The following is a 25,633-nucleotide window of genomic DNA, read 5'->3' as shown; positions in this document are numbered from 1 at the left end:
TCAAACCCAGGGGACACGAACCCCAATCAAACCCAGCGGACCCAAACCGCCCCCCCCAATTAAACACTGGGGATGTGACCCCAATCAACCCCAGGGGACACAATCCCAATAAAACCCAGGGGCCAGGAACCCCAATAAAACCCAGGGGACTTGAACCCCAATTAAACCCAGGGGATGCGATCCCCAATTAAACCCAGGGGACTTGAACCCCAGTCTAACCCAGGAGACAGTAACCACAGTTAAACACAGGGGACACGAATCTCAATCAGACCTAGGGACTCGAATCCCAGTTAAACCCAGGGGACTCGAACCCCAATCAAACCCAGGAGACACGAACCCCAATTAAACCCAGGGGACGTGAACCCCAACTTAACCCAGGGGAAGCGAACCCAGTCAAATCCAGGGGACTTGAACCCCAGTCAAACCCAGGGGACGCGAACCCCAATTAAACCCAGGAGACACAAACCCCAATCAAACCCAGGGGATACGATCCCCAATTAAACCCAGGGGACTCGAACCCCAATTAAACCCAGGGGACACGATCCCCAATTAAACCCAGGGGACACGATCCCCAGTCAAACCCAGGGGACTTGAACCCCAGTCAAACCCAGGGGACACGAACCCCAATTAAACCCAGGGGACGCGAACACCAATCAAACCAAGGGGGCACAAACCCCAATTTGAGTTTACTGAGTTCTCGACTGAACTAATTACCATTCAAGAAGTCTGTAAAATAAAAAGCGATTGAATGAGGGGACTCTTTCTGAGACAGAGGAATATCGAGAAGAACCAAGGTATAAGATCTTACTTGGGGGCCTGTTCATCTTGAGACACCGGTGTTCTGGGTGATGGCTGACATTGTCTGATTGTAACCATTTGTTTGGATTCCTATCATATTGTCATCCCATTTCCCTATCCCCATATCGGTTAAAGCAAGCACACAGAGACACAGTGTAGTTTTACCTCCTCCATCTTTATTCCGGGCCCTGGAGGGTGAGAGGATGATTGCCCATGTGCATAGAGACACGAGTTCTCAGTCTGCTATCAAACAGCAGATTCTTAAGTAATTATATAGTCCCTTACAGACAGCAGCTTCCAGATAAGGCAACCTCTATATTGATTGGGTGACAGTTACAATCAGTGAGCATCAACAGTAAAGATTAAACCATCTAGCATTATACAGTGGATGTTCTTAACCTTATTAACTGCCATTACATAATCGATGCTTTTTACCTTGTAAACCCACTACCCTTGCCTCCAGCACCTCACTGTTTACTGCAAGTTCTTATCTGGTCAAAGTCATGCTAGCTGAACCTTTGTTGAGCAACCCTAAACTTAACTCTTTCCCTCCCTGCTCATAGCTTATACCCTTCCTCATTTGGACTGTGAATGGAAACAGAGCACCCAGAGGAAACTCACGCAGACATGGGGAAAATGTGCAAACTCCCCACAGACAGTCACCTGAGATTGGAATCGAACCTGGGTCCCTAGCACTGTGAGGCAGCAGTGCTAACCACTGAGTCATCATGCCCCTGCATTGTTTTGGGCGTTTCAGAGCTGAAAATGTGTTGCTGGAAAAGCACAGCAGGTCAGGCAGCTTCCAAGGAACAGGAGAATCGACGTTTCTTCATTCCTGAAGAAGGGCTCTGGCCCAAAACGTCGATTCTCCTGTTCCTTGGATGCTACCTGACCTGCTGCGCTTTTCCAGCAACACATTTTCAGCTTTGATCTCCAGCATCTGCAGTCCTCACTTTCTCCTTGGGTGTTTCAGGCCCAGTTTGGCTGATTGCAGTCTGTACCCCATTAGTTGCAATCCCACAATTAATTAGACTTGCTAAACAATCCCAAAATTAATTAGACTTGCTAACGGCTACACTAATACCCAATGAGTCAGGTTCATAACATGACCCAGTAACACATACTAGAAGTGAGATTCACAAAAGGAACATGCTCAGATCTTTCGCCCTTTATGAATTACGCAGGACCTTGAACCTCATGCTCCGGATGCTGCCTGAGTGGCTGTGCTTTTTCAGTACAACACTTTTCCACTCCGGACCTTGGGCAGCCTAGAATTCCCTGCTGCTTTCTCCACGACAATGTCAGGGTTGGTCAAAGTGATATCACCAAGCAAACAGTGGCCTCTTCTCCTGTGGTATAAATTATTGTGATCCTTTGAAATTTGGCATTCTTGCATTTATCCTGATGAGTGCAAGGTAAACAGCTTCACAATCATGTACCTTATTCTCAGCTTCTGTCCTTCCAAGTCATTTGGTCATCTTGAAAGTGTCAAAATTTATTCACCAATCGAGGAATTGGTATAAATGGGGAAGACCATTTTGTTTAACTTACCATTTGACAAAACTGTTTTTCCAGTTGATGCAGTTAGCTTCCTGTCAGGTGAGTTTAGGTTAGACATTCCCTGACCTGTTCCAGTAACTAACCACGTGCTCTAAATTTGGTAACAGCTTCAATTACATTTGATTGAATGAAATAACCACTTCTCAAAAATATACATTGTGTTCTCATGTCATTTCTTCCCCCCCAATGATTTACAAACTGTTCAAGAAATGGATTATATAAACCCTGAATATTCTAGACAAGAATACTTCCTCAATTGAATGCCCCTCTCGGGAGTGTAGCTTCGATGTGCTACTTCCGAGTTTAATTCATATTGAGATTGGTTGGTCTGATTAAAAACTCACCCACATTCTCTTCACATTGTTCAAGAATATTTGGGTGGATCCCTACAATTTCTTCAATGAATACTTTTCAAATACTTTACCTCATTTATCTTTCAACTTAGAAGCCGTGAATGAACATCAGATCTCCCTTCCAAGACCACAAACAGAATTAATATCTGGGCTAGTTTAACACATCAGCAATGAGCACCCTGCTTAAACCTCCTGTGTGTGATTTGATTAAACTTAATTCTTTTAAGTTGTTCAGAGAGTTGTCTCTGATTATTTTCTGTTGTAATATCATGGGATTGAAAATGTGTAGGTGCTGAAGGTCCCCCCCACCCCTGTTCCAATGTTTGGACAGTGATGGCGACTGAGGGACAGTCTCTTCAGTGAGGACAATTGACACTTGGTAATGGGCAAGTCAGGCTGAACGATCAGTTGCTGTGTGATAACCAGCTATCAATAGTGAATATTTATGCAGGAAAATCCCTTTCATAAACCCAAAACACATTCCTGTCAGCGCATATTCCAAATTCTGTTGTTATACTGTCAGGGGGGTCAGTGCCAAGCAAGTGCCGCACTCTCGGCAGGAGGCAGGGGGAGGTCAGTGCTGAGGGAATGCTACACTGTCAGAGGGTCAGTGCTGAGGGAATGCTACACTGTCAGAGGGTCGGTGCTGAGGGAGTGCCACATTGTCGGAGGGTCGTGCTGAGGGAGTGCTGCACTGTCAGAGGGTCAGTGCTGAGGGAATGCTGTACTGTCGGAGGGTCAGTAGATAAGATTAGATTAGATTCCCTACAGTGTGGAAACAGGCTCTTCGGCCCAACAAATCCACTCCAACCCTCCGAAGAGTAACCCACTCAGACCCATTTCCCTCTGACTAATGCACCTAGCACTATGGGCAATTTAGTACAGCCAATTCACCTAACCTGCACATCTTTGTGAGAGGAAACCAGAGCACCTGGAGGAAACCCACGCAGACACGGGGAGAATGTGCAAACTCCACACAGACAGTCACCCAAGGGTGGAATTGAACCTGGATCCCTGGTGCTGTGAGGCAGCAGTGCTAACCATTGAGCCACCGTGCCACTCTATACTGAGTACTGAGGGAATACTGCACTGTCGGAGGGTCGGTGCTGAGGGAGTGTCGCACTGTCGGAGGGTCGGTGCTGAGGGAGTGTCGCACTGTCGGAGGGTCGGTGCTGAGGGAGTGTCGCACTGTCGGAGGGTCGGTGCTGAGGGAGTGTCGCGCTGTCGGAGGGTCGGTGCTGAGGGAGTGCCGCGCTGTCGGAGGGTCGGTGCTGAGGGAGTGCCGCACTGTCGGAGGGTCGGTGCTGAGGGAGTGCCGCACTGTCGGAGGGTCGGTGCTGAGGGAGTGCCGCACTGTCGGAGGGTCGGTGCTGAGGGAGTGCCGCACTGTCGGAGGGTCGGTGCTGAGGGAGTGTCGCACTGTCGGAGGGTCGGTGCTGAGGGAGTGTCGCACTGTCCAAGGGTCGGTGCTGAGGGAGTGTCGCACTGTCAGAGGGTCGGTGCTGAGGGAGTGTCGCACTGTCAGAGGGTTGGTGCTGAGGGAGTGCTGCACTGTCGGCGGGTCAGTACTGAGGGGGTTCCACACTGTCAGAGGGTCGGTACTGAGGGAGTGCCGCACTGTCGGATGGTTGGGCTGAGGAAGTCCCACATTGTCAAGGGTCAATGCTGAAGGAGTACTGCAGTTAGCTGCTGCCCTTTGGGTGTAACTGAGTTCCCATCTGTGTTCTCAGTTGCAATGAACATAAACAGGGGAGTGATGTGACTAATAGTTATTCTTCCAATAATATCATTGACATGGAATGGTGGGAAAGTTAGATTTTTTTTCTGAGTTCACTGCATTTGTAAAGTATTCGAGTCATACAACATGGGAGTAGACCATTTGAGAATGGAGGATTTGAGCTTTAGGAAGAGGCAGGTTAGCCTGGGATGTTTTCCCTGGAGCATCGGAGGCTGAGGGATGACTTTGCAGAGTTTTATAAAATCACGAGGTAATGTGAATGGCAGGTGTCTTTTCCCTAGGGTGGGGCATTTCCAGGTAGGGGTCAGAAAGGCTTAATAAAGACATGAGGGGCAACATCTTTACACTGAGAGCAGTTCACGTGTTGCTGATTTTCTTGTGCTTTGGGTTGAGGTGTGGGTTTGCTGCACCTCTTGAGACTTTATATCCTGGTTACAGTATGTAGCTGCTGCTGTTACCTCCCTCGTGGAAGGGAGTTGCCTATGTAAGGAATTTATGACGAGGTAATTTTCAGATGTTGGGAGATAATGGTGAACTTTGTGTTGGGGTTTCCTGTCTTCAACGTTGCACTCACTGTGTCAGCTCAGAGTGCTAATGGGCTCACTGTGTGAGCGTGGAGTGGGGAACCTGGTTCAACTGGGGCATCATCTGGGGTAGGGCAAATATTCCAGGGGTTGGGGAAAATGGCAGAGTGGCGCCAGGTGGTTTGCTCCTCCAGACAGTGAGCAGGGCTGAATGGCCTCATTGTAATTCTGTGATCAGATCCAGACTGGTACGAGAGGGAAAGCAAGTCTTTAAGTAACGATTTGGAATTTGGCAACTTTAAAAGCGGAAACAGTCTCTAATCTGAATGAAGGACACTACGCAGTTGTAATTGTTTACTTGTCTGGGATGTCATTAACAATTATTACATCATGGAAGTGTTTCTTGCCGAGTTAATTAGTCAACTTGATTTTCTGTGATTAGTACAAGGTCAGTAAGCAGGGATCAACAATCGTCCTCTCTGGATGACTCGCAATGTTTTATACAAACAAGCACTGATGTTAAGACTGTTGCTGGGAAGAAGGTGCAGGATAGAGGGAGGGAGTTAGAATCCTGGGACACTGAGACTGACTCTGGATTGGCAGCAGGTGGCACCTGTACAGGGACTGGTATAAACTGGGCAAGTTGTATCTGAATAAACCCAGTTACTCATGACACATTTTCCTCAAGCCATTGGGGAGGGTTTGAATTAAATTGGCAGGAATGTGGGAACCAGGAGAGAATATCAGGGAAAAATACTGAAAAATGCAATCCCTAACTGAGGGCATTGTGGGTCCACCTACAGCACATGGACAGCAGTGGCTCATCATCACCCTCTCAAAGGGGCAGTTAGGGACAGGCAATAAATGCAGGCCAAGCCAGTGATGCCCACATCCAATGAGTGAATAAAAAACACTGGCATTGTGAAAAGTACAAATAGCTGGAGGTGCAATAAGAGAAATGAAAACATTCTTTGGCAGCACTCAGTGTACAAATACAGAGAGTATAGTAACAGAGATTGATGAGTTACAGATTGCCTTGTGGAAATACTATGTTGTGGCTGTAAAAAGGAGAGGACTAGGTGTTTAATATTCCTAGTTGCAGGGATTCAGGAACGATAGGAGGCAGTATTGTTTATGGGAGCACAAGGCAGTGCTGGAGAAAGAGAATGTGAGGGTTCAGACAGAATTGATGTGGCTGGAGCTGAGGAACAAGATAAGAGCAATGATATTGCTCAGGGTAGTCTATAGACCACTTTCCTGATGAAGGGCTCCGGCCCAAAACGTCGATTTTCCTGCTCCTGGGATGCTGCAGGGAGGTGCGTCTGGGTGGGTTCGAAGGGTCAGTTGGGCTGGTTGGACTGAAGTTTCCACACTGTGGGAAATCTAGTCTAATCTAATCTGCCTGACCTGCTGTGCTTTTCCAGCAACACCCTCCCGACTCTGATCTCCAGCATCTGCAGTCCTCTCGGTCTCCCTGGGATGATAGTAATGTGAAGGGGGACAGGAGTTCTTGCAGTGTCCTGCCCAGTGACAATGGGGCATTACAAGAGTTGGCTGTTGGCAATGAGGTGGGCCAAGTCTCAGTGGGGAAACATTTAGAGGACTGATCATTTACGATTGGATTTGTTGCTGATGGTGTAATGAACAATCCAAGCTTTGAACGAGGAACTGGGGGTGAACCAACTTCAGTGGAGCAAGGAGGACTGGAGCCAGGCAGCTGTCCTGAATACAAAAGCAGACAGCAGCTTGGGCTTTATAAATAGGGACGTAGAGTACAAGGGGAGGGAGGTGATGTTGAATTTGTACAAGACACTTGTCAGACCTCAACTGGAGTATTGTGTAGGATTCTGGGCAGCGCACTGCAGGAAAGATGTAAAAGCATCAGAAAGGGAGTGGAATAGTGGTTGTAGGGATGAGAAACCTGAGTTACAAGGATAGATCGCAGAAGTTGGGGCTGTTTTCCATGGAAAGGAGAAGGCTGAGAGAAGATTGGACAGAGGTTTTCCCAATCATGAGGGGCCCTGGATAGAGTGTATTGGGAGAAACTGTTCCCGCTCAAAACGATTGACAACAAGATTTTGTAACTTGCGAAAGATGCAAACACGAGATGAGAAAACAATTTTTCACCCAATGAGGGTCTGGAATACACTGACTGGAAGCGTAGTGGAGGCAAGTCTAGGAGGGGTACTGGGTGGCGGTTTAAAGGGTATGAGGAAAATACAGGAGAACAGCACTAAGTCATTGAGAGTTAGTGCAGACCTGATGGGTTGAATGGCCTCCTGCACTGTAAGGATTCTGTGAAGAAGGCCATTAGCTCGCCATGTTTGCCCTTTATGAGTGATGGGCACAGGATATTGATATCAAGTTTGAAAGGAAAGTTTTTAGATATTGGATAAATCATCATTGACAGGCTTGAAATAAATTGGCCTCTGAAAACGAGGCTGAGCTGTGAATGATAAACTGAGAGACTAACAGTGGGAAGTGTTGAAGGAATAATTTGACATCAAACAAAAATGCTCTATGCACTTTGGAGGGCAGAAGCCTCAATTGTGAAGTTAGACGGCTGTATTCAAGAAATGAGAGACAAGAGTTGGTGGCCCAGTGGTAATGTCACTGGTCAACTAATCCTGAGGTCTACCCTAATGCTGTGGCGAGACAGGTTCAAATCCCACCTTAGCTGAAGGTGGAATCTGACTGGAGGTTCTTGCAAGCTGTTTGGATGAGAATGGGGACAGTAGTGAGGTCTTCATCAACTGACCACGGCCTGATGGGACAGAGTGCCATTCCAGTGGAGGAAGGACATGGGAACATGGTGGTAAGTGTAGTGGATGGTCTAATGGGTACAGATGCTGCTCGCTACAGTTCTGAACCCCAATGCTGTGTTGCCTGCCCGATGCCAGGGTTAAAGAAATCTCCTCATGGATGGAGAGGGAGAGATCCTGTTGTCATTGTCTTTATTGGTGCTAATGACTTTGCTCAGTTTGGAAAAGAACTTCTGCTAAAGGGTTTGGATAGTTTGGAGCTAAACTAAAATAATTAACAGAGACTTCATATTAATAATCCCTGGATTGCTACCTGAGCCATTGGCAAACTGGTGTAGTGTAAATAATGCCAATTAGTAAAATGTATGGCTCCAAGATTGGTGAGGGTGCAGGGGGTTTCAGTTTGTGGGAGACTGTAGCACCAGCACTAAGATAGCAGGGAACTCTTCTGCTGAGTCAGGCTTGTCTCACATTGTGCTGGGGCCAGTGTCCTGGCAAATCGAATAACTAGGGCAGTGGGGAAGGCTTTAAACTAATGGGGTAGGTTAGGGGTCACAAGGGAAGACACAAAGGCTTACATAGTGAAAGGACATGGCTGCATTGCAGGGTAATCCTTTTAATGATAATACCTAGAGAAGGAGAGGAACGGACAGTGTGTACAAGTATAAAACAAAAGCAGCAAATGGGGTCAAAGGTGAGAGAATGATAAAAAGACAAAATTAATGGCTGTTTATCATAGAATCCCTACAGTGTGTAACAGGCCATTTGGCCCATTGAGTCCACATTGACCCTCTGAAGAGCATCCCACCCAGCCCCACCCACCCTCATCCTATCCCTGTAACCCTGCACTTCCCATGGCCATTTCACCCTGACCTACACATCTTTGGATTGTGGGAGGAAACTGAAGCACCCGGAGGAAACCCACACAGACACGGGGAGAATGTGCAAACTCCACACAGTCGCCCGAGGCTGGAATTGAACCTGCTGCCCTGGCGCTGAAAGGCAGTAGTGAGTAAAGAATAATATAGTATAGGAACAGGCCCTTCGGCCCTCCAAGGGTGTGCAGGCACATTCTGCCCTTCCGCACTAAAACAATCTTCCCTTACAGGATCTGTATCCTTCTATTCCCTTCCTATTCATGGATCCGTCCAGGTGCTTCTTGAATGCAGCTGTTGTGTCTGCTTCCACCATCTCCTCAGGCAGTGTGTTCCTCGCTGCCCTTTGTGTGAAACATGTGCCTTGCCCAGCTCTTTAACTTCCTCAACCCCACCTCCTGCACCTTGAACCTGTACCCCTTAGTAACTGATCCCTCCACCCTGGAAAAAGGCCTCCTACTTTCCACTCCATCCAAGCCATTCAAAATCTTATAAATCTCAGGTTGTCCCTCAACCTCCTACAAACCCGGTCTATCCAACCTTTCTTCATCACTAAAGCCCCCCCTCCCAGGTAAACCAGAGCCACAGTGCTGCACCAATCTTACTGAATTGTCACTCATCTTTACTTAACTGCATGGAGTATTCAGAACAAGATGAATGAATGGCATAGCCAGTGGTTAGCAGGTGCAGTCTTGTAGCCATTATTGGAAGGATGATTGTGAAGAAAAGCATGATGTTTGGGAGGGTGCGCTGGATAAACACATGAGTGTGAAAGGCAGGAAAGAACAGGCAGCCGGCAGTCTGGAATCTTGCTGAAAAGAGAGACAGGTTATTGCAATCATCTCACCCTGCACTCTGCAGGAAAAATGCAACAATGCCAAATTTCAAGCAACCACAACAGTATATATTACAGGAGAGAAGGGACTTGATTGGTTGGCAAGTCAACTTGGATTGGCTGAGGAGAAACCAGGAAGAACAATAGGCTCCCCATGCTACTGGGAAATTCAGGAATGTGCAGAGCATGAACAGGGACCCTTAGCAAAGAATAGACCCTGTAAATGAATGTACATCCCTTTTCACAAAAATCCAAATTGAACCATCTCCTGTCAGTTGTAATTTTGCTATTGGGCAGCACCGCACGTCCCATGAATGATATGAAAAAGAAATCGAGGGCAAGTTGCATTGTCAAAACCAAACGTTGCTCTGAGAGAGATGTTAAAATGAATAAAAAGATGGTAAATAGACAAAGTATATCCTCTGCATTAATTCTGGAATCCACATTATAAGAGGAATGTGATAGCACTGGAGAGGGTGCAGAGGACATTTTCCCAGGATGTTGCCTGGACTGGAGAGGTTCAGTGATGGAGAGAGATTGGACAGACTGCGCTTGTTTACCTTGAAGCAGAGGAGACGTGGTTGAGGTGGAGAATGTGATGAAAGGTATAGACAGGAGGAAACCTTTCCCCTTGGTGGAGGGATCAGTGATCCAGGGCCTAGGTTTAGGGGGGATGTGAGCAAAAGCTTTTTAACCTGAGGGCAGTGGGAATCTGGGACTCGCTGCCTGTCCGGGTGGAAGAGGCAGAGACCCTCAGAAGGTTGAACTAGTATTTAGATCGGCACTTGTGGTGCCAAAGCAAACAAGGCTGTGGACCAACTGCTAGAAAATGGGATAAGAATAGATAGGGAGTTGCTTTTAACTGGCTCAGACTCAATGGAACCCAATGGCCTTTGTTCTGTAGATCTCTATGTCTCTGGTTGTGGAATCCTGCGCATGAAGGAGCCAGGATACTGGAGCTAGTTCATTCGGGGATCATGTCAGGTACCACTTCCTCACAAAGGTGCAGTGGAAAATCTGTCTCTATCTTGACATAAAAGTTTTGAGTTATAGAGTCAGAGAGATGTACAGCACAGAAACAGACCCTTTGGTTCAACTCATCAATGCTGACCAGATAATCTAGTCCCAACTGCCAGCAATTAGTTCATACCCCTCTAAATCCTTCCTAATCTTATACCCATCCAGATGCCTTTTAAATGCTGTACTTGTACCAGCCTCCACCACTTCCTCTGGCAGCTCATTCAATACACGTACCACCCTCTGCATGAAAAAGTTGCCCCTTAAGTCTCTTTTATATCTTTCCCCTCTCACCTTAAACCTGTGCCCCTCTAGTTCTGGACCCTACCACTACAGGGAAAAGACCTTGGCTGTTCACCTTATCTATGCCCCACATGATTTTATAAAACTCTATAAGGTCACCCCTCAGCCTCCTATGCTCTAGGGATAAGAGTTCCAGCCTATTCAGCCTCCCCTTATAACTCAAACGTTGCAATCTTCATAACATCCTTGTAAATTCTTTTTACACTTTTACCCAGTTTAATAACATTCTTCCGACAGGAGGGTAACCAGAATTGTATGCAGTACTCCAAATTTGTAACTTCGTAATTTGTTTCAGTAATTGTACAGTGAAAATTACCCGCAGTAAGCTAGCTAGGTTGACTACCAAGTTATAGAACAAACAAAAATGTATTCACAAAATTACAGAATGAAACCCAAAGAACAGAATATGGAATATCCACAGAGCTAGACTATCCAAACTAGACATAATTATGCCGTTCTGAATATACACAGAACAAACCCTTTAAACACAGTAAAAATGAAAGAGAGGCTTACAGGTCGAAGTTGGAAGGGCAGAAGGAGAGAGAGTCTCACAGTCTGTTTCCACACAGCTCACTGCTGAACTGACTGAAACAAGATTTCAGCTTTTAGGACTGACCACTCCCTTTTCAATATTCGGGTAACTTCTAAAACATGTAAGCTGTGGCCTAACATCTCATCTGTTTACGTAGAAACAAAACGGCCTCTCAATATCCTTTTCATCTCTATACCAAACCAGTCATTTCGGAGTCTGGACCGTTTTACGAACCCTCTGAAAAAAGCAGAGGACACAGTATCCTTGAGAAAAGGAACAGCTTTCCAAAAAAAAAGGACCAGCTTTGTGACACCTACCCAAGCCCCTCATGATTTTATAAACCTCTATAAGGTCATCCCTCAGCCTCAGTCCAGGGAAAACAGCCCCAACCTATTCAACCTCTCCCTATAGCTCAAAGCCTCCAACCCTGGCAACCTCCTTGTAAATCTTTTCTAAATCCTTTCAAGTTTCACAACATCTTTAGGCACGGTGGCACAGTGGTTAGCACTGCTGCCTCACAGCACCAGAGACCTGGGTTCAATTCCCGACTCAGGCGACTAACTGTGTGGAGTTTGCACATTCTCCCCGTGTCTGCGTGGGTTTCCTCCGGGTGCTCCGGTTTCCTCCCACAGTCCAACGATGTGTGGGTCAGGTGAATTGGCCATGCTAAATTGCCCGTAGTGTTAGGTAAGGGGTATATGTAGGGGTATGGGTGGGTTGCGCTTCGGCGGGTCAGTGTGGACTTGTTGGGCCAAAGGGCCTGTTTCCACACTGTAAGTAATCTAATCTAATCTAATCTTTCCGATAGAAAGGAGACCAGAATTGCTCACAATATTCCAAAAGTGACCTAGCTAACATCCTGTACAACCACAACATGACCTCCCAACTCCTGTACTCAATACTCTGACCAATAAAGGAAAGCATACCAAATGTCATCTTCACCGTCCTATCTATCTGCGATTCTACTTTCAAGGAACTATGAACCTGCACTCCAAGGTCTCTTTGTTCAGCAACACTCCCTAAGACCTTACCATTAATTGGATAAGTCCTGCTCTGATTTGCTTTTCCAAAATGCAGCACTTCGCATTTATCTAAATTAAACTCCATCTGTCAATCCTCAGCCCATTGGCCCATCTGATCAAGATCTCATTGTAATCTGAGGTAACCTTCTTTGCTGTCCACTACACATCCAATTTTGGTGTTATCTGCAAACTTACTAACTATACCTCCTTGTTCACATCCAAATCATTTATATAGATGACGAAAAGTAGTGACAAAGTTTTGGGAATTCAATAGCTAACATTCGATTATAATAGCCGAACATAATGTTTTAGGGCATTGAGAATTCAACATTTAAAAAAAACCTCTATTGTAGTGGCTTACTATGATGTTGACTGTGTGCCCACCCTCTGGCTGGCTGAGACTGGAAATCACAGGTTCTGTCAGAACTGTAGGAATTGTCTGGAGCCATAGGTGTGTATTTTGCCCTCAGCCCTTGGGCAAAGCTGATTGGTCCTTGGGTAAGACTCTAGCAGAAAGTGAGGACTGCAGATGCTGGAGATCAGAGCTGAAAATGTGTTGCTGGAAAAGCGCAGCAGGTCAGGCAGCATCCAAGGAGCAGGAGAGTCGACGTTTCGGGCATGAGCCCTTCTTCGGGATTGAAGAAGGGCTCATGCCCGAAATGTCAACTCTCCTGCTCCTTGGATGCTGCCTGACCTGCTGCGCTTTTCCAGCAACACATTTTCAGCTGTGGGTAAGACTGTCAGCCTTGGCTATAGATCTTATTAACTGTCTCCTGTTCCTATTAACATACTTCCTCACCTATTAATAAGTGTTTGCGAAGACAAATAATGAGAACAATACTGGATCTTATTATCTACATCCCTACCTATTAACACAAGATTGTGAATAATACAGTAACAGGCTCATGTAAATAATTCGGTATTTGTCAGAGGAAGGTAGCATCACTAGTCATTGTAAAATTGAGAAATACCTGTTTTTAACAATATAATAGCAATCAGTCATGTGATATTAAGAACTTTGTATTAGTCACACCCAAACAAGATATAAAGTATACTGATAAGTATGTACCTGCCTGGCAAGGAGGAAGTTGTCGAGCACAGGAGCTGTAGTTTATTTAAGAAGTTGAATCTCTTGTCAAGAGGAAGAAGAAGGCTTATGTTAGGAAGAGATGTGATGGCTCAGTTAGAGCGCTTGGGAGTTACAGGCTAGCGAGGAGAACCTAAAGAGAGAGCCTAGAGGGGACATGAGAAGTCATTGGCAGATAGGATCAAGGAAAATCCTAAAGATTTCTATAGCTTTATCAGGAATAAAAGAACGACTAGAGTAAGATTACAGTCAACAGTGTGTTGCTGGAAAAGCACAGCAGGTCAGGCAGCATCCGAGGAGCAGGAGAATTGTCGTTTCAGGCTGGAGCCCTTCATTAAGATCTGATGAAGGGCTTTTGCCCGAAACATCGATTCTCCTGCTCCACGGATGCTGCCTGACCTGCTGTGCTTTTCCAGCAGCACTCTGATCTTGACTACTGCACAAAATACGGAGGCATGGGATTGACGGTGATTTAGTTGATTGGATCAGAAATTGGCAAACTGAAAAAAGACAGAGGGTGGTGGTTGATGGGAAATGTTCATCCTGGAGTCCAGTTACTAGTGGGGTACCGCAAGCATCTGCTTTGGGGCCACTGCTGTTTGTCATTTTTATGAATGAGCATAGAACAATGGGTTAGTAAATTTGCGGATGACATTAAGTCAGTAGAGTTGTGGATAGTGATGAAGGATGTTGTAGGTTACAGACGGACATAGATAAGCTGCAGAACTGAGCTGAGAGGTGGCAAATGGAGTTTAATGTGGAAAAGTGTGAGGTGATTCACTTTGATTGGAGTAACAGGAATGCAGAGTACTGGGCTAATGGTAAGATTCTTGGTGGTGTAGATGAGCAGAGAGGTCTTGGTGTCCATGTACACAGATCCCTGAAAGTTGCCACCCAGGTTGATAGGGTTGTTAAGAAGCCATATGGTGTGTTAGCTTTTATTGGTAGAGGGATTGAGTTTCGGAGCCATGTGGTCATGCTGCAACTGTACAAAACCCTGGTGCGACCACACTTGGAGTATTGCGTACAGTTCTGGTCACTGCATTATAGGAAGAATGTGGAAGCTTTGGAAAGGATTCACTGGGACGCTGTCTGGTATGGAGGGAAGGTTGTATGAGAAAAGGCTGAGGGACTTGTGGCTGTGTTGACAGGTGACTTAATTGAGACATATAAGATAATCAGACAATTAGATAGTTTGGACAGTGAGAACCTTTTTCCTCGGATGGTGATGGCTAGCACGAGGGGACGTAGCTTTAAATTGAGGGGTAATAGATATGGGACAGATGTCAGAGAGAGTTTCTTTACTCAAAGAGTACTAGGGGCATGGAACGCTCTGCACCAGTAGTAGACTCACCAACTCTAAGGGCACTAAAATGATCATTGGATAGGCATATGGATGAGATTGGAATAGTGTAGATTAAATGGGCTTCAGATTGGTTCCACAGGTCAGCGCAACATCGCGGGCTGAAGGGCCTGGACTGCGCTGGAATATTCTATGTTCTATGCTATGTGTAATGTATGGAGATTCATTGAGGGTGCCACCACAAGAAGGCTGTAAGGCTCCTTTGGTATCACCCAAAATCTCTCGCTGGCGATCTAGAAATAAAGGTTTGTTTCCCTTTAAACTGAAATTTGAGTCATCCGGAATTAAGAGTCCATATTTGGCGCTGTGACTCTGGATCTCAACATTGGGAACGTCTCGCTGGGCTGAGTAAGTGACTTAAAATTTTGAACCGGATGGAACAGAGTGGTCAGGGTGTCCCAGGTGTTTTACTCCAGACCACTCCTTGTGTTCGGCTAGACAACCTGTTCCCCGCCCAGTGGAACCGCTACCTTGAAAAGATCAAATGAACCACCTGAACCCAGCTTGTAGGTCGGGACAATTTTGTCTGATTGCTGTAGGTTGCTGTGGGGCTACTCTGTGTTGATCCTGTAATAAAACGTTGTGAGTGGGGGAACTGGTTGTCACTACCTGATGGATTCCGTTTAGGGAGCTGTCTCTTTTGGATTTGGTGGGCGGAAATTAATATACAATAGGAAAGAGGGCAGGCTCAGTAAATTTCACACCCCGCAGTATTGATATGGCTGATGGAAATTGTTCACAGCAGAACAAGGAGTCATAAGGTGAAATGGGACAGTACCTTTATGTAGTTGGGAAGGGGAACAACCTGTGAGAAAATACCTGATCGGGAAAATGGTTATAGGCCCTTCTGAGAGATTGGTCATTTTGGTAAATTGTTTGTGTGAATTGGGCAACTTGGTAAATTGTTATATGCAAATTAAAGGACGTCCAGTTTGAATGAATGATTGTGATGGTATGTGTAGTGAAAGCTTTAATTTGAATGGTAAAGTTTTAGAATCAATTCATCAGTAGTGACAGGCCTCTAGTCTGAAAAACAACCCTCCACCACCACCCTCTGTCTTCTACCTTTGAGCCAGTTCTGTATCCAAATGGCTAGTTCTCCCTGTACTCCATGAGATCTAACCTTGCTAACCAGTCTCCCATGGGGAACCTTGTAGAACACCTTACTGAAGTCCATATAGATCATGTCTACCACTCTGCCCTCAACAATCCACTTTGTTACTTCTTCAAAAAGCTCAACCAAGTTCATGACACATGATTTTCCACTCATGAAGCCATGTTGACTATCCCTAATCAGTCCTTGCCTTTCCAAATACATGTACATCCTGTCCCTCAGGATTCCCTCCAACTACTTGCCCACCACTGAGGTCAGGCTCACCGGTCTGTTTGTTTGTTTTTCGGTTTTAGGAATCACTGGGTAGGTGGAGTTGAAATAAAAATTAACTATCATCCAATGAAATTGTAGAACAGTCCCTGGGGGCTGTATGGTCACGTGCTGATTCTAACACCCAACTTTCAAAGTATTTTATACAGCAGTGGCAATGAGCTCAGAACATCTCAGGGAGAGCAGTCAAACCAGTGGAGCACCATTGGAAATGTAGGCACTGCTGTAACATCGGAAATAATTAACATTTCGATAAAGAAATTAACATTGTGTGAACCAAGTAAAGGAGTGGGACAGTTTGGAGAATTTTTCCAATGAGTGTATGGCCAGGGTGTGCACTGAGATATGTGACTCTGGATGAAGTAGTATTTGACACAAAATGATGGGAATTTCTAGCAAAAAACCCCCACAAACCTGTGATGCAAAGGAAGTGCAAGGAAGCCAGTCTGCACCTGAAGCTGTCTGTTCTGCTGGCCTTGTTTAAGGAGCTTTTTAAAACCTCAGCCTCAGATCGAGGCACTCGGACACCTGCCCTCATCACTCAGGTCATTTGGGGTCAGGTTTCTTTGATAACAATCCTCGGACATGTCAAAAGCACAATCTAAATGCATGTTGTTGCTCAGTGACCTTAAACTATTGCCCCATGAATTACCCGTGTAGCAAATTTCACACAATTTGTATGGTGTGATGAGCAGCGTCTAATATTATCAGCAGCGCAATGACCCTTCCAGGTTTATCAGAGATCTGAGTGTTGTTTAGCACAATGCTTGATATGTTGGCTGTCCCAGTTTAGAACTTGTTTGGCAAAAAATTTGAGTAAAATTCTTAAATATTGACTGTCTTTTGTAATACAAGCTGCAGAAGGCTAGTGTTCAGAATCCCAGGTTTATTCTTTGTGCTGTGCCATGCTAATTTGGTATTTTCTGATGCCAAGGGAGTTTCCCTCTATGTTCAAAATAACTCACTCTCTGAAAGGTGGAAGTAATTTGCATATGTATAAAGCAGCTTTGAGATATTGGTTGAGATGTGAAGCATAAATATCACTTCTGAGTATGTTTCTGTGCATGTGAGTCATTTCAGAAGTGTCCCTTGAAGTTAAAGTTCGCATCACAACGTATATAGAACACAACGATGCTATTCCACTGTTTTGTTTTCCACTCCTCTTCATCTTACTCAATCAGCATATGCCTCACTTTCAAATATTGCAGAAAAGCAAGACGCAGTGCCATAGTGCGTATTGTACTGATCAGGACAATGCCCCAAATGTCAATTTCACCGAGAAGACACGGAATGACACAAAACTGTTTTAGTTTAGCTGTTAGCCAGCATTTGTGGTCCATCCCGAATTGCTATGGAGCCATTTGGTTTGCTTCACTATTCCAGGTGGCATTAAGAGTCAGCCATGGTCTGGAATCATATGTAGGCCAGACCTGGTGAGGATGGCAGATTTCCTTCCCTAAAGGACATTAGTGGAACAGGTGGGTTGTAATAACAAGAGGCAGTGGTCGCCATTAAACTTAGCATTTAATTCCAGATTTTTATTGAATTCAGATTTCACCATCTGCTGCAGTGAGAATTGAAACCAGGACATTAGTCATCCAGAACCCCAGGAAATAATCCAGCCAATTTACCACTGTGCCATCACCCCCTTCATTGCCTCTGATACAATTCTGATGAGTTTATCAACATATCCTTCCTGAGGGATGGTCACGATCTGGGCAGTGCTGTCTGGTTGAGTTTTTTTTCTTACATTTGTACACAGGATGTGAGCATCAGTGGTTGGACCAGCCATCATTACCCATCCCTAAGTGCCTTTGAGAAGGTGTTGGTGAGCTGCCTTCTTGAACCGCTGCTGTCTTAGTGATGTGGACATCCCCACCATGCTATTGGGAAGGAGATTCCAGCAGTTTGACCCAGCAATGTGAAAGGGCTGGTGAAACATTTCCAAGTGCAGGCAGCTGAGTGGGTTGGAGAGGAAGTTGTAGGTGTCAGTGTCCCCATTTGTCTACTACCTCTGTCTGTGTTGGTGATAAACGTGGCTGATTAGAAGGTGCTGTCAAAGGAATCTCAGTGAGTTCCTGCACTGACTCCTGGAAATGGGGCATCCTGCTTGCCACTGGGCATCGCTGGTAGATAGAGTTAATGTTGAAACAGCTCCAGGTACTTGTATTACACTTCCAGAACTCTGTATTCCTACTTGCTTGAAACAAAGACCACATTTTCATTCATTTTTAAACTTATTTTTATGCCTATCCCCTCCTTGTTTTTAATTTTTTGTTTTGCTAGGGTCCTGAGCCTCAACTCTGACCAGGGTCTGATTGGTCTCCAGATTGGATGGGCCAAATGGCCTAAGTCTGCAGCACTGCTGCCTCACAGGACCAGGGGCCCGGGTTTGATTCCAGCCTCGGGCGACTGTGTCTGTGTGGGTTTTGTGCTTTCTCCCGTGTCTGCGTGGGTTTCCACCGACAGACTAAAGATGTGCAGGTTAGGGTGGGTTGGCCAAGGGAAATGCAGGGTTACAGGGACAGGATAGGGGAGTGGATCTGGATGGGATGCTCTTCAGAAGGTTGGTTTGGGTTCGATGGGCCGAATGGCCAGCTTCCACACTGTAGGGATTCTATGAAGGTCTGTATATTATTACAGCCTATCCTGTCCTACGCACACTGTTGGGAAATCCTGTAATGTAACAGTGTGAAAGGTCAGGAGCACCAGAAAATTATCAACTATTGGGAAGTTTTAAAAACCTGAGCAGGAAGAAGAGGGTTGACACCAATAAGACATTCTGAGTCATGGAGTCATACAGCACGGAAACAGACCCTTCAGTCCAACCAGGTCTTGTTGAACATAATCCCAAACTAAACTCGTCCCACCTGCCTGCTCCTATCCTATATCTCTTCAAACCTTTCCTACTCCTGACTTATACAAATGTCTTTTAAACATTGTAACTGTACCAACATCCACCACTTCCTCAGGAAGTTCATTCCTCACACAAACCACCATCTGTGTAAAAAAAATTGCCCTTCGTGTCCTTTTTAAGCTTCTCTCCACTAAGTTAGATCTCATTCATCTGAGTTCACGTCTCTGAGGTTTAGTTGAACTCTCTGAAGGTTTAGTTCCTGCACGGTGTTACTAACCAGAAAAATCAATTTCCTGAAACAAACCAGAAGGAGAGAGTTGTCCCTGAGTTGAACTTATCGTCAAATCAGAGAAAAACGAGAGAGAGATACTTTTCAAGGACTGAAGCTTTGCTTAAGGAAAGTAAAATACTCATCATCCGAAGAGTAACCCACCCAGCCCCATTTCCCTCTGACTGACGTACCTGGCCAATTCACCTGCACATCTTTGGACAATGTGAGGAGACTGAAGCACCCGGAGGAAACCCTCACAGACACGGGGAGAATGTGCAAACTCCACACAGACAGTCACTCTTTTCAATCTTTTTCTGATGCTCGTGAGGATTCCTCTCAAAGCTGAGAGCTGGGCGGCTCCAGTGAGACAGATGTTGTGTTAAATGAGCAGAAACCGGGGTTAGGGTTGTCTGGAAGCATTGAGTGTATTTACTAACGTGACTCTACTCTTGACTGCAGGTTTTAGAGAAACTGAGGCCGTACTTGTGTGAAAAAGTCATTGCAGAAAGACATTTTGATTACCTGCGGGCAAAAAGGATATTGTCTAAGGAAGATACGGAGGACATTTCCTCCCAGGTACTGAATAGACGAAAGACTGGAAAGTTGCTGGATTACCTGGCAGAGAACCCGAAAGGCCTGGACACTCTGATCAACTCCATCAGGCGAGAGGGCACACAGAACTTCCTGGTTCAGAGAATAACAGACGAGGTGCAGAAGATTAAAAACGAAAAGCTGATCCAGAAAGGTAAAAGAGAAATAGACTTTCTGGTTCTCCCATCCCATCATAGGATGCTGTTCCCTTTGCAAAGATGGATCCTCCCACATAGTTCGATAACTGTCGGAGTTTTTTTAATTATTGTGCATGCTGTGTCCAGCCAGCATTCCCCCTTTACTGTCATTTTGAATCAATTGCACAAATTCAGTGCAAATCCCAAAGTGCAAAAGAACAGTAAAGCCAGGGGGAGTTGCTGGATGGGAAAGGTTTAGAGGGATATGGGCTAAATGCAGGCATAAGGGACAGTTAGACCAAAGAATCATACAGCATGGAAACAGACCCTATGGCCTTGGTCTGCTGAGATTAGATTAGATTCCCTACAGTGTGGAAACAGGCCCTTCGGCCCAACAAGTCTACACTGACCCTCCGAAGAGTAACCCACCCAGACCCATTTCCCTCTGACTGACATGCCTAACACTGCACGCAGTTTAGCATGGCCAATTCAATCTTTGGACTGCGGGAGGAGACCGGAGCACCCGGAGAATGTGCAAACACCACGCAGGCAGTCACTCAAGGCTGGAATTGAACCTGGGACCCTGGTGCTGTGAGACAGCAGTGCTAACCACTGAGCCGCCGTACCGTCCAAGTTGAGATATTACCAGCCTCTGGCTAGTTGGATTGAAAATCTGGCCTTTTTGAGCTGCTTCTCTAGATATGCTGCTTTTATTAGATTAGCATTCCTCAAATATTCTTTTCCTGTTAAACAATTTAATTGTAAACTGTGTAGAATCAGTATTCATTCAGTTTGTTCAATCTCTTTCTCTCTCATTTCTTTCTCTTCCACTTGAAGCAGGAAATTTGTTGAGCAGTTCGGAGATGGCCAAAGATACGTCGGTAACCAATAACCTGTCCGTGTTCCCATCCATTGAGTCCAACAGTCAGAAGACAGAAGCAAACATCCTCTTTCATCCTGAAGGTGAATACAGTCCCCTGCCATCAGCCTCACCCACGCTCTCTCCTTTGGATTTGAAATCCCTGTCATTGTTGGAGAAGGCAAGTTCTCTGGGCAATGTGGAAACCATGCCGACAACGTTATCCCTTCCCAGGCCGGGGGAACCAGGAGCTCCTTCACTTCCCCCGGAACTCGAAGCTGAAGCTGAGGGAGCCTGTAGTAATTCCAGTGACCCTGGCTTTTTGCCACTACGGTCCCGTGCACCGTGACCAGGTGCCTGCATCGAACATCCCTGCATGGTGACCTAGGAGCTTACACAGTGTCTGACTTTTATGGTTCTATGTCTTTATTAAATGTGGGTAAGAAACTGAGTGCTTTTGTAAATGTACACAGAGGAACCTCGATTATCCAAGTATCAATTATCCAAATTTCGGATTATCCGAAGAAGATCTCGAGGTCCCGCTAGAAGCATTACATCAAAGAGTTGTTTCGACACGGATTATTTATAATGATGAAAAATGAGCTTGGCTCACTGAAATGCTGCCGATTACAAATGGGAGCCCAGGCACCATCTCCAAATGACTGACCTCCCGCCCTCCCTCTCTCTCGATCTCTCTCTCTCCACACTTTCCCTAGAGTTCTACACAGGAGTGTATCCTAAACCCCCCTTCCCCAGATAATCTCACCAACATTGTGCTATACACGGCAGAGGTGGAATCTGTCAAAAAGTTGCAGTAAAAAGGTGTGTGTGTGTGTTTGTGGTGGGGCTGTGTGTGTTGGGGGTTGTGGGTGTGTTGGGGGTTGTGGGTGTGTTGGGGGTTGTGGGGTTGTGGGTGTGTTGGGGGTTGTGGGGGTGTGGGTGTGTTGGGGATTGTGGGGGTGTGGGTGTGTTGGGGATTGTGGGGGTGTGGGTGTGTTGGGGATTGTGGGGGTGTGGGTGTGTTGGGGATTGTGGGGGTGTGGGTGTGTGTTGGGGTGTGGGTGTGTGTTGGGGTGTGTTTGTGTGTTGGGTGTGTGTTGGGGGTGTGGGTGTGTGTTGGGGGTGTGGGTGTGTGTTGGGGGTGTGGGTGTGTGTTGGGGGTGTGAGGGTGTGGGTGTGTGTTGGGGGTGTGAGGGTGTGGTGTGTGTTGGGGGTGTGAGGGTGTGGTGTGTGTTGGGGGTGTGAGGGTGTGGGTGTGTTGGGGATTGTGGGGGTGTGGGTGTGTTGGGGATTGTGGGGGTGTGGGTGTGTTGGGGATTGTGGGGGTGTGTGTGTGTTGGGGGTGTGAGGGTGTGTGTGTGGTGGGGGTGTGAGGGTGTGTGTGTGGTGGGGGTGTGAGGGTGTGTGTGTGGTGGGTGTGTGTGTGTGTTGGGTGTGGGTGGGTGTGTGTGTTGGGGGTGTGGGTGGGTGTGTGTGTGTGGGAGTGTGTGTGTGTTCGGGTGTTGGGGGTGTGTGTGTATGTTGTGGGGTTGTGTGTGTGTTGTGGGGTTGTGTGTGTGTTGTGGGGTTGTGTGTGTGTGTTGTGGGGTTGTGTGTGTGTGTTGTGGGGTTGTGTGTGTGTTGGGGGTGTGTGTGTGTGTGTTGTGGGGTGTGTGTTGTGGGGTCTGTGGGTGTGTTGGGTGTGGGCGTCTGGGTGTGTTGGGGGGTATGGGCGTCTGTGGGTGTGTTGGGGGGTGTGGGCGTCTGTGGGTGTGTTGGGGGTGTGGGCATCTGTGGGTGTGTGTGTTGGGGTGTGGGCGTCTGTGGGTGTGTGTGTTGGGGTGTGGGCGTCTGTGGGTGTGTGTGTTGGGGTGTGGGCGTCTGTGGGTGTGTGTGTTGGGGTGTGGGCGTGTGTGTGTTGGTGTTGGGGTGTGGGCGTGTGTGTGTTGGTGTTGGGGGTGTGTGTTGGTGTTGAGGGTGTGTATGTGTAGTGGGTGTGGGCGTCTGTGGGTGTGAGCGTCTGTGGGTGTGTTGAGGGTGTGTGGGCGTGTTGGGGGCGTGTGGGCGTCTGTGGGCCTGTGTGTGTGTTGGGGTGTGGGCCTGTGTGTGTGTTGGGGTGTGGGCCTGTGTGTGTGTGGGCCTGTGTGTGTGGGGTGTGTGTGTGTGTGTTGGGGTGTGGGCGTGTGTGTGTTGGTGTTGGGGGTGTGTGTTGGTGTTGAGGGTGTGTATGTGTAGTGGGTGTGGGCGTCTGTGGGTGTGAGCGTCTGTGGGTGTGTTGGGGGTGTGTGGGCGTGTTGGGGGCGTGTGGGCGTCTGTGGGCCTGTGTGTGTGTTGGGGTGTGGGCCTGTGTGTGTGTTGGGGTGTGGGCCTGTGTGTGTGTGGGCCTGTGTGTGTGGGGTGTGTGTGTGTGTGTTGGGGTGTGGGCGTGTGTGTGTTGGTGTTGGGGTGTGGGCGAGTGTGTTGGTGTTGGGGTGTGGGCGTGTGTGTTGGTGTTGGGGTGTGGGCGTGTGTGTTGGTGTTGGGGTGTGGGCGTGTGTGTTGGTGTTGGGGTGTGGGCGTGTGTGTTGGTGTTGGGGTGTGGGCGTGTGTGTTGGTGTTGGGGTGTGGCGTGTGTGTTGGTGTTGGGGTGTGGCGTGTGTGTTGGTGTTGGGGTGTGGCGTGTGTGTTGGTGTTGGGGTGTGGGCGTGTGTGTGTGTTGGTGTTGGGGTGTGGGCGTGTGTGTGTGTTGGTGTTGGGGTGTGGGCGTGTGTGTGTGTTGGTGTTGGGGTGTGGGCGTGTGTGTGTGTTGGTGTTGGGGTGTGGGCGTGTGTGTGTGTTGGTGTTGGGGTGTGGGCGTGTGTGTGTTGGTGTTGGGGTGTGGGCGTGTGTGTGTTGGTGTTGGGGTGTGGGCGTGTGTGTGTTGGTGTTGGGGTGTGGGCGTGTGTGTGTTGGTGTTGGGGGTGTGGGCGTGTGTGTGTTGGTGTTGGGGGTGTGGGTGGGTGTGTGTGTGTTGGTGTTGGGGGTGTGTATGTGTAGTGGGGGGGTGTGGGGGTGTGTGTGTTGGGGGTGTGTGGGGGTGTGGGTGTGTGTGTGTGTTGGGGGTGTGGGTGTGTGTGTGTGTGTGTTTTGGGGTGTGTGTTGGGGAGGTGTGGGTATGTGTTGGGGTGTGGGTGTATGTGTGTTGGGGGAGTGTGGATGTCTGTGTGTTGGGGGGTGTGGGCGTGTTGGGGGTGTGTGCGTGTGGGCGTACGTGAATGTGTGTTGGGAGTGTGTGGGTGGGTGTGTGTTGGGGGGGTGTGGGTTGGTGTATGTGGATGTCTGCGTGTTGGGGGGGTGTGGGTGGGTGTGTTGGGGTGTGTGTGGGGGGGGTGGGGGTGTGGGTGCGTTTTATTTTAAGACTCACCCCCCAAAGGCAACAGCAGTCTTACTGTTGGTGTCTATTCCGGCTGCCCTCGAGGGGCGGTGGGGGAGTGGGGAGTGTGATTGCGTGGGGGAAGGTACTCAGGGGTAGAGTGTTGGATGGGGTAGGGGGAATGGGGTGGGGCTCATGCGCGGTGTGCTTCTTCCTACCAATAGGGGTGGGGTGGGGGGTGTGGGAGGCGTGAGCAATGCTGCAGGTCCCTTCCACAAATGTGTGTTTGCTCAGAAACAGACCCTGAGACAGAGAGAGGGAGCAAGGCAGGCAGAGCGAGGGAAAAGGAAACTCCAGAAAACACCGAGCCCCAGAGGAGAGGCATTGAATCAGTTATCCGAACAATCGATTATCCGAATGAAAGTGCCCACCCATCTCGTTCAGATAATTGAGGTTCCTCTGTCATCGTCTTAAGTTTATATATTCCGTTTCCTATGCGCAAAACCTTTGCTCTTCACAGTATGAAGCAGTTGTTCTCAGCCTCATTAGCTTTCCAGCAGCTGTGGGAGCTGGCAAAAGATGGTCAGTATAGCTGGTAATTTTACTGACCTGTCTGTGTCCCTATGGTCTGTCCGTCCCTGTGTCTGTGTGTGTCTGACTCTGCATGTGTCTGTGTGTGTGTCCCTGCGTGTCTGTGTGTGTGTGTCCCTGCGTGTCTGTATGTGTGTGTCCCTGTGTGTCTGTGTGTGTGTGTGTGTGTGTCCGTCCCTGCGTGTCTGTGTGTGTGTGTGTGTGTGTGTGTGTGTGTGTGTCTGTACATCTAACAATGTATGTATGCACATGCTGTCTGAGTGTCTGGTGTGTGTGAATACGTGTAGACACTGATCTTCCACAAACTAGTAACCTAATAGTGGGGGAGAAGATAACTGTTGTGTGTTTTGTACCGAGAGGCAGTTTGGGGTGCTGGAGTCTGTATTCCTGAATGGGTCGTGATCGTGGCTGTTACCTGTCGCTGTAATCCCAGAGTCATGGCTGCAGCTGTGCTTCTGGCCATGGACAGCGATGGAGGAGAACCTCATGTGGTTGCAGCAGATCACCGTGTGTGTCTTTGTGCTGCACCCAAACATATGTGTCCCCTCCCCCGCCACCCCCCCCGCCCCGCCCCCACAAACTGAGGCAATGAGGCTGGCTCTCCCACCAGGTGATCAGGGACCTATTTAGTTGAGGCTCATAAATGGCCAGACATTGTCCACGTGAAGGTCTTCATTGTTGGCATAACTGGGGAGTTTCCAATGGACGTAACTGCCCAGGTGATAGGAGGTTCTCTCCAGGGTCAACTTGCCCAATTACTTCCCCTTTGTATCACCTCAGGAAGAGGAGATAATCTCTGCTTTTTGACTCTGTAATAACCTGTGCTCATATTGACACAATCAATTTAATCCTGTTCATGTGCAT

The 25,633-nt window shown here is 47.5% G+C and overlaps 1 protein-coding gene across 2 annotated transcripts in view; it reads left to right on the top strand.

The window, feature by feature from the left end:
- The window catches only part of bcl10 (BCL10 immune signaling adaptor), a 52,927-nt gene extending 31,204 nt beyond the window's left edge, over nucleotides 1–21,723 (top strand). Inside the window, exons 2-3 of one of the 2 annotated variants that reach the window (XM_060830024.1) lie at nucleotides 19,741–20,026; nucleotides 20,850–21,723. In XM_060830024.1, coding sequence (XP_060686007.1) covers nucleotides 19,741–20,026; nucleotides 20,850–21,217 — 654 coding nt within the window. In that variant the 3' untranslated portion in view covers nucleotides 21,218–21,723. Of the gene's footprint in view, nucleotides 1–19,740; nucleotides 20,027–20,846 lie in introns of both variants that reach the window. The other variant, XM_060830023.1, reaches the window with a different exon arrangement.
- Nucleotides 21,724–25,633: the final 3,910 nt, after the last annotated feature.

Source organism: Hemiscyllium ocellatum, chromosome 9 (genome assembly GCF_020745735.1).
Source record: "Hemiscyllium ocellatum isolate sHemOce1 chromosome 9, sHemOce1.pat.X.cur, whole genome shotgun sequence".
In the NCBI taxonomy this organism is placed as follows: Eukaryota; Metazoa; Chordata; class Chondrichthyes; order Orectolobiformes; family Hemiscylliidae; genus Hemiscyllium; species Hemiscyllium ocellatum.
This window is presented reverse-complemented; position numbering and strand designations above follow the sequence as displayed.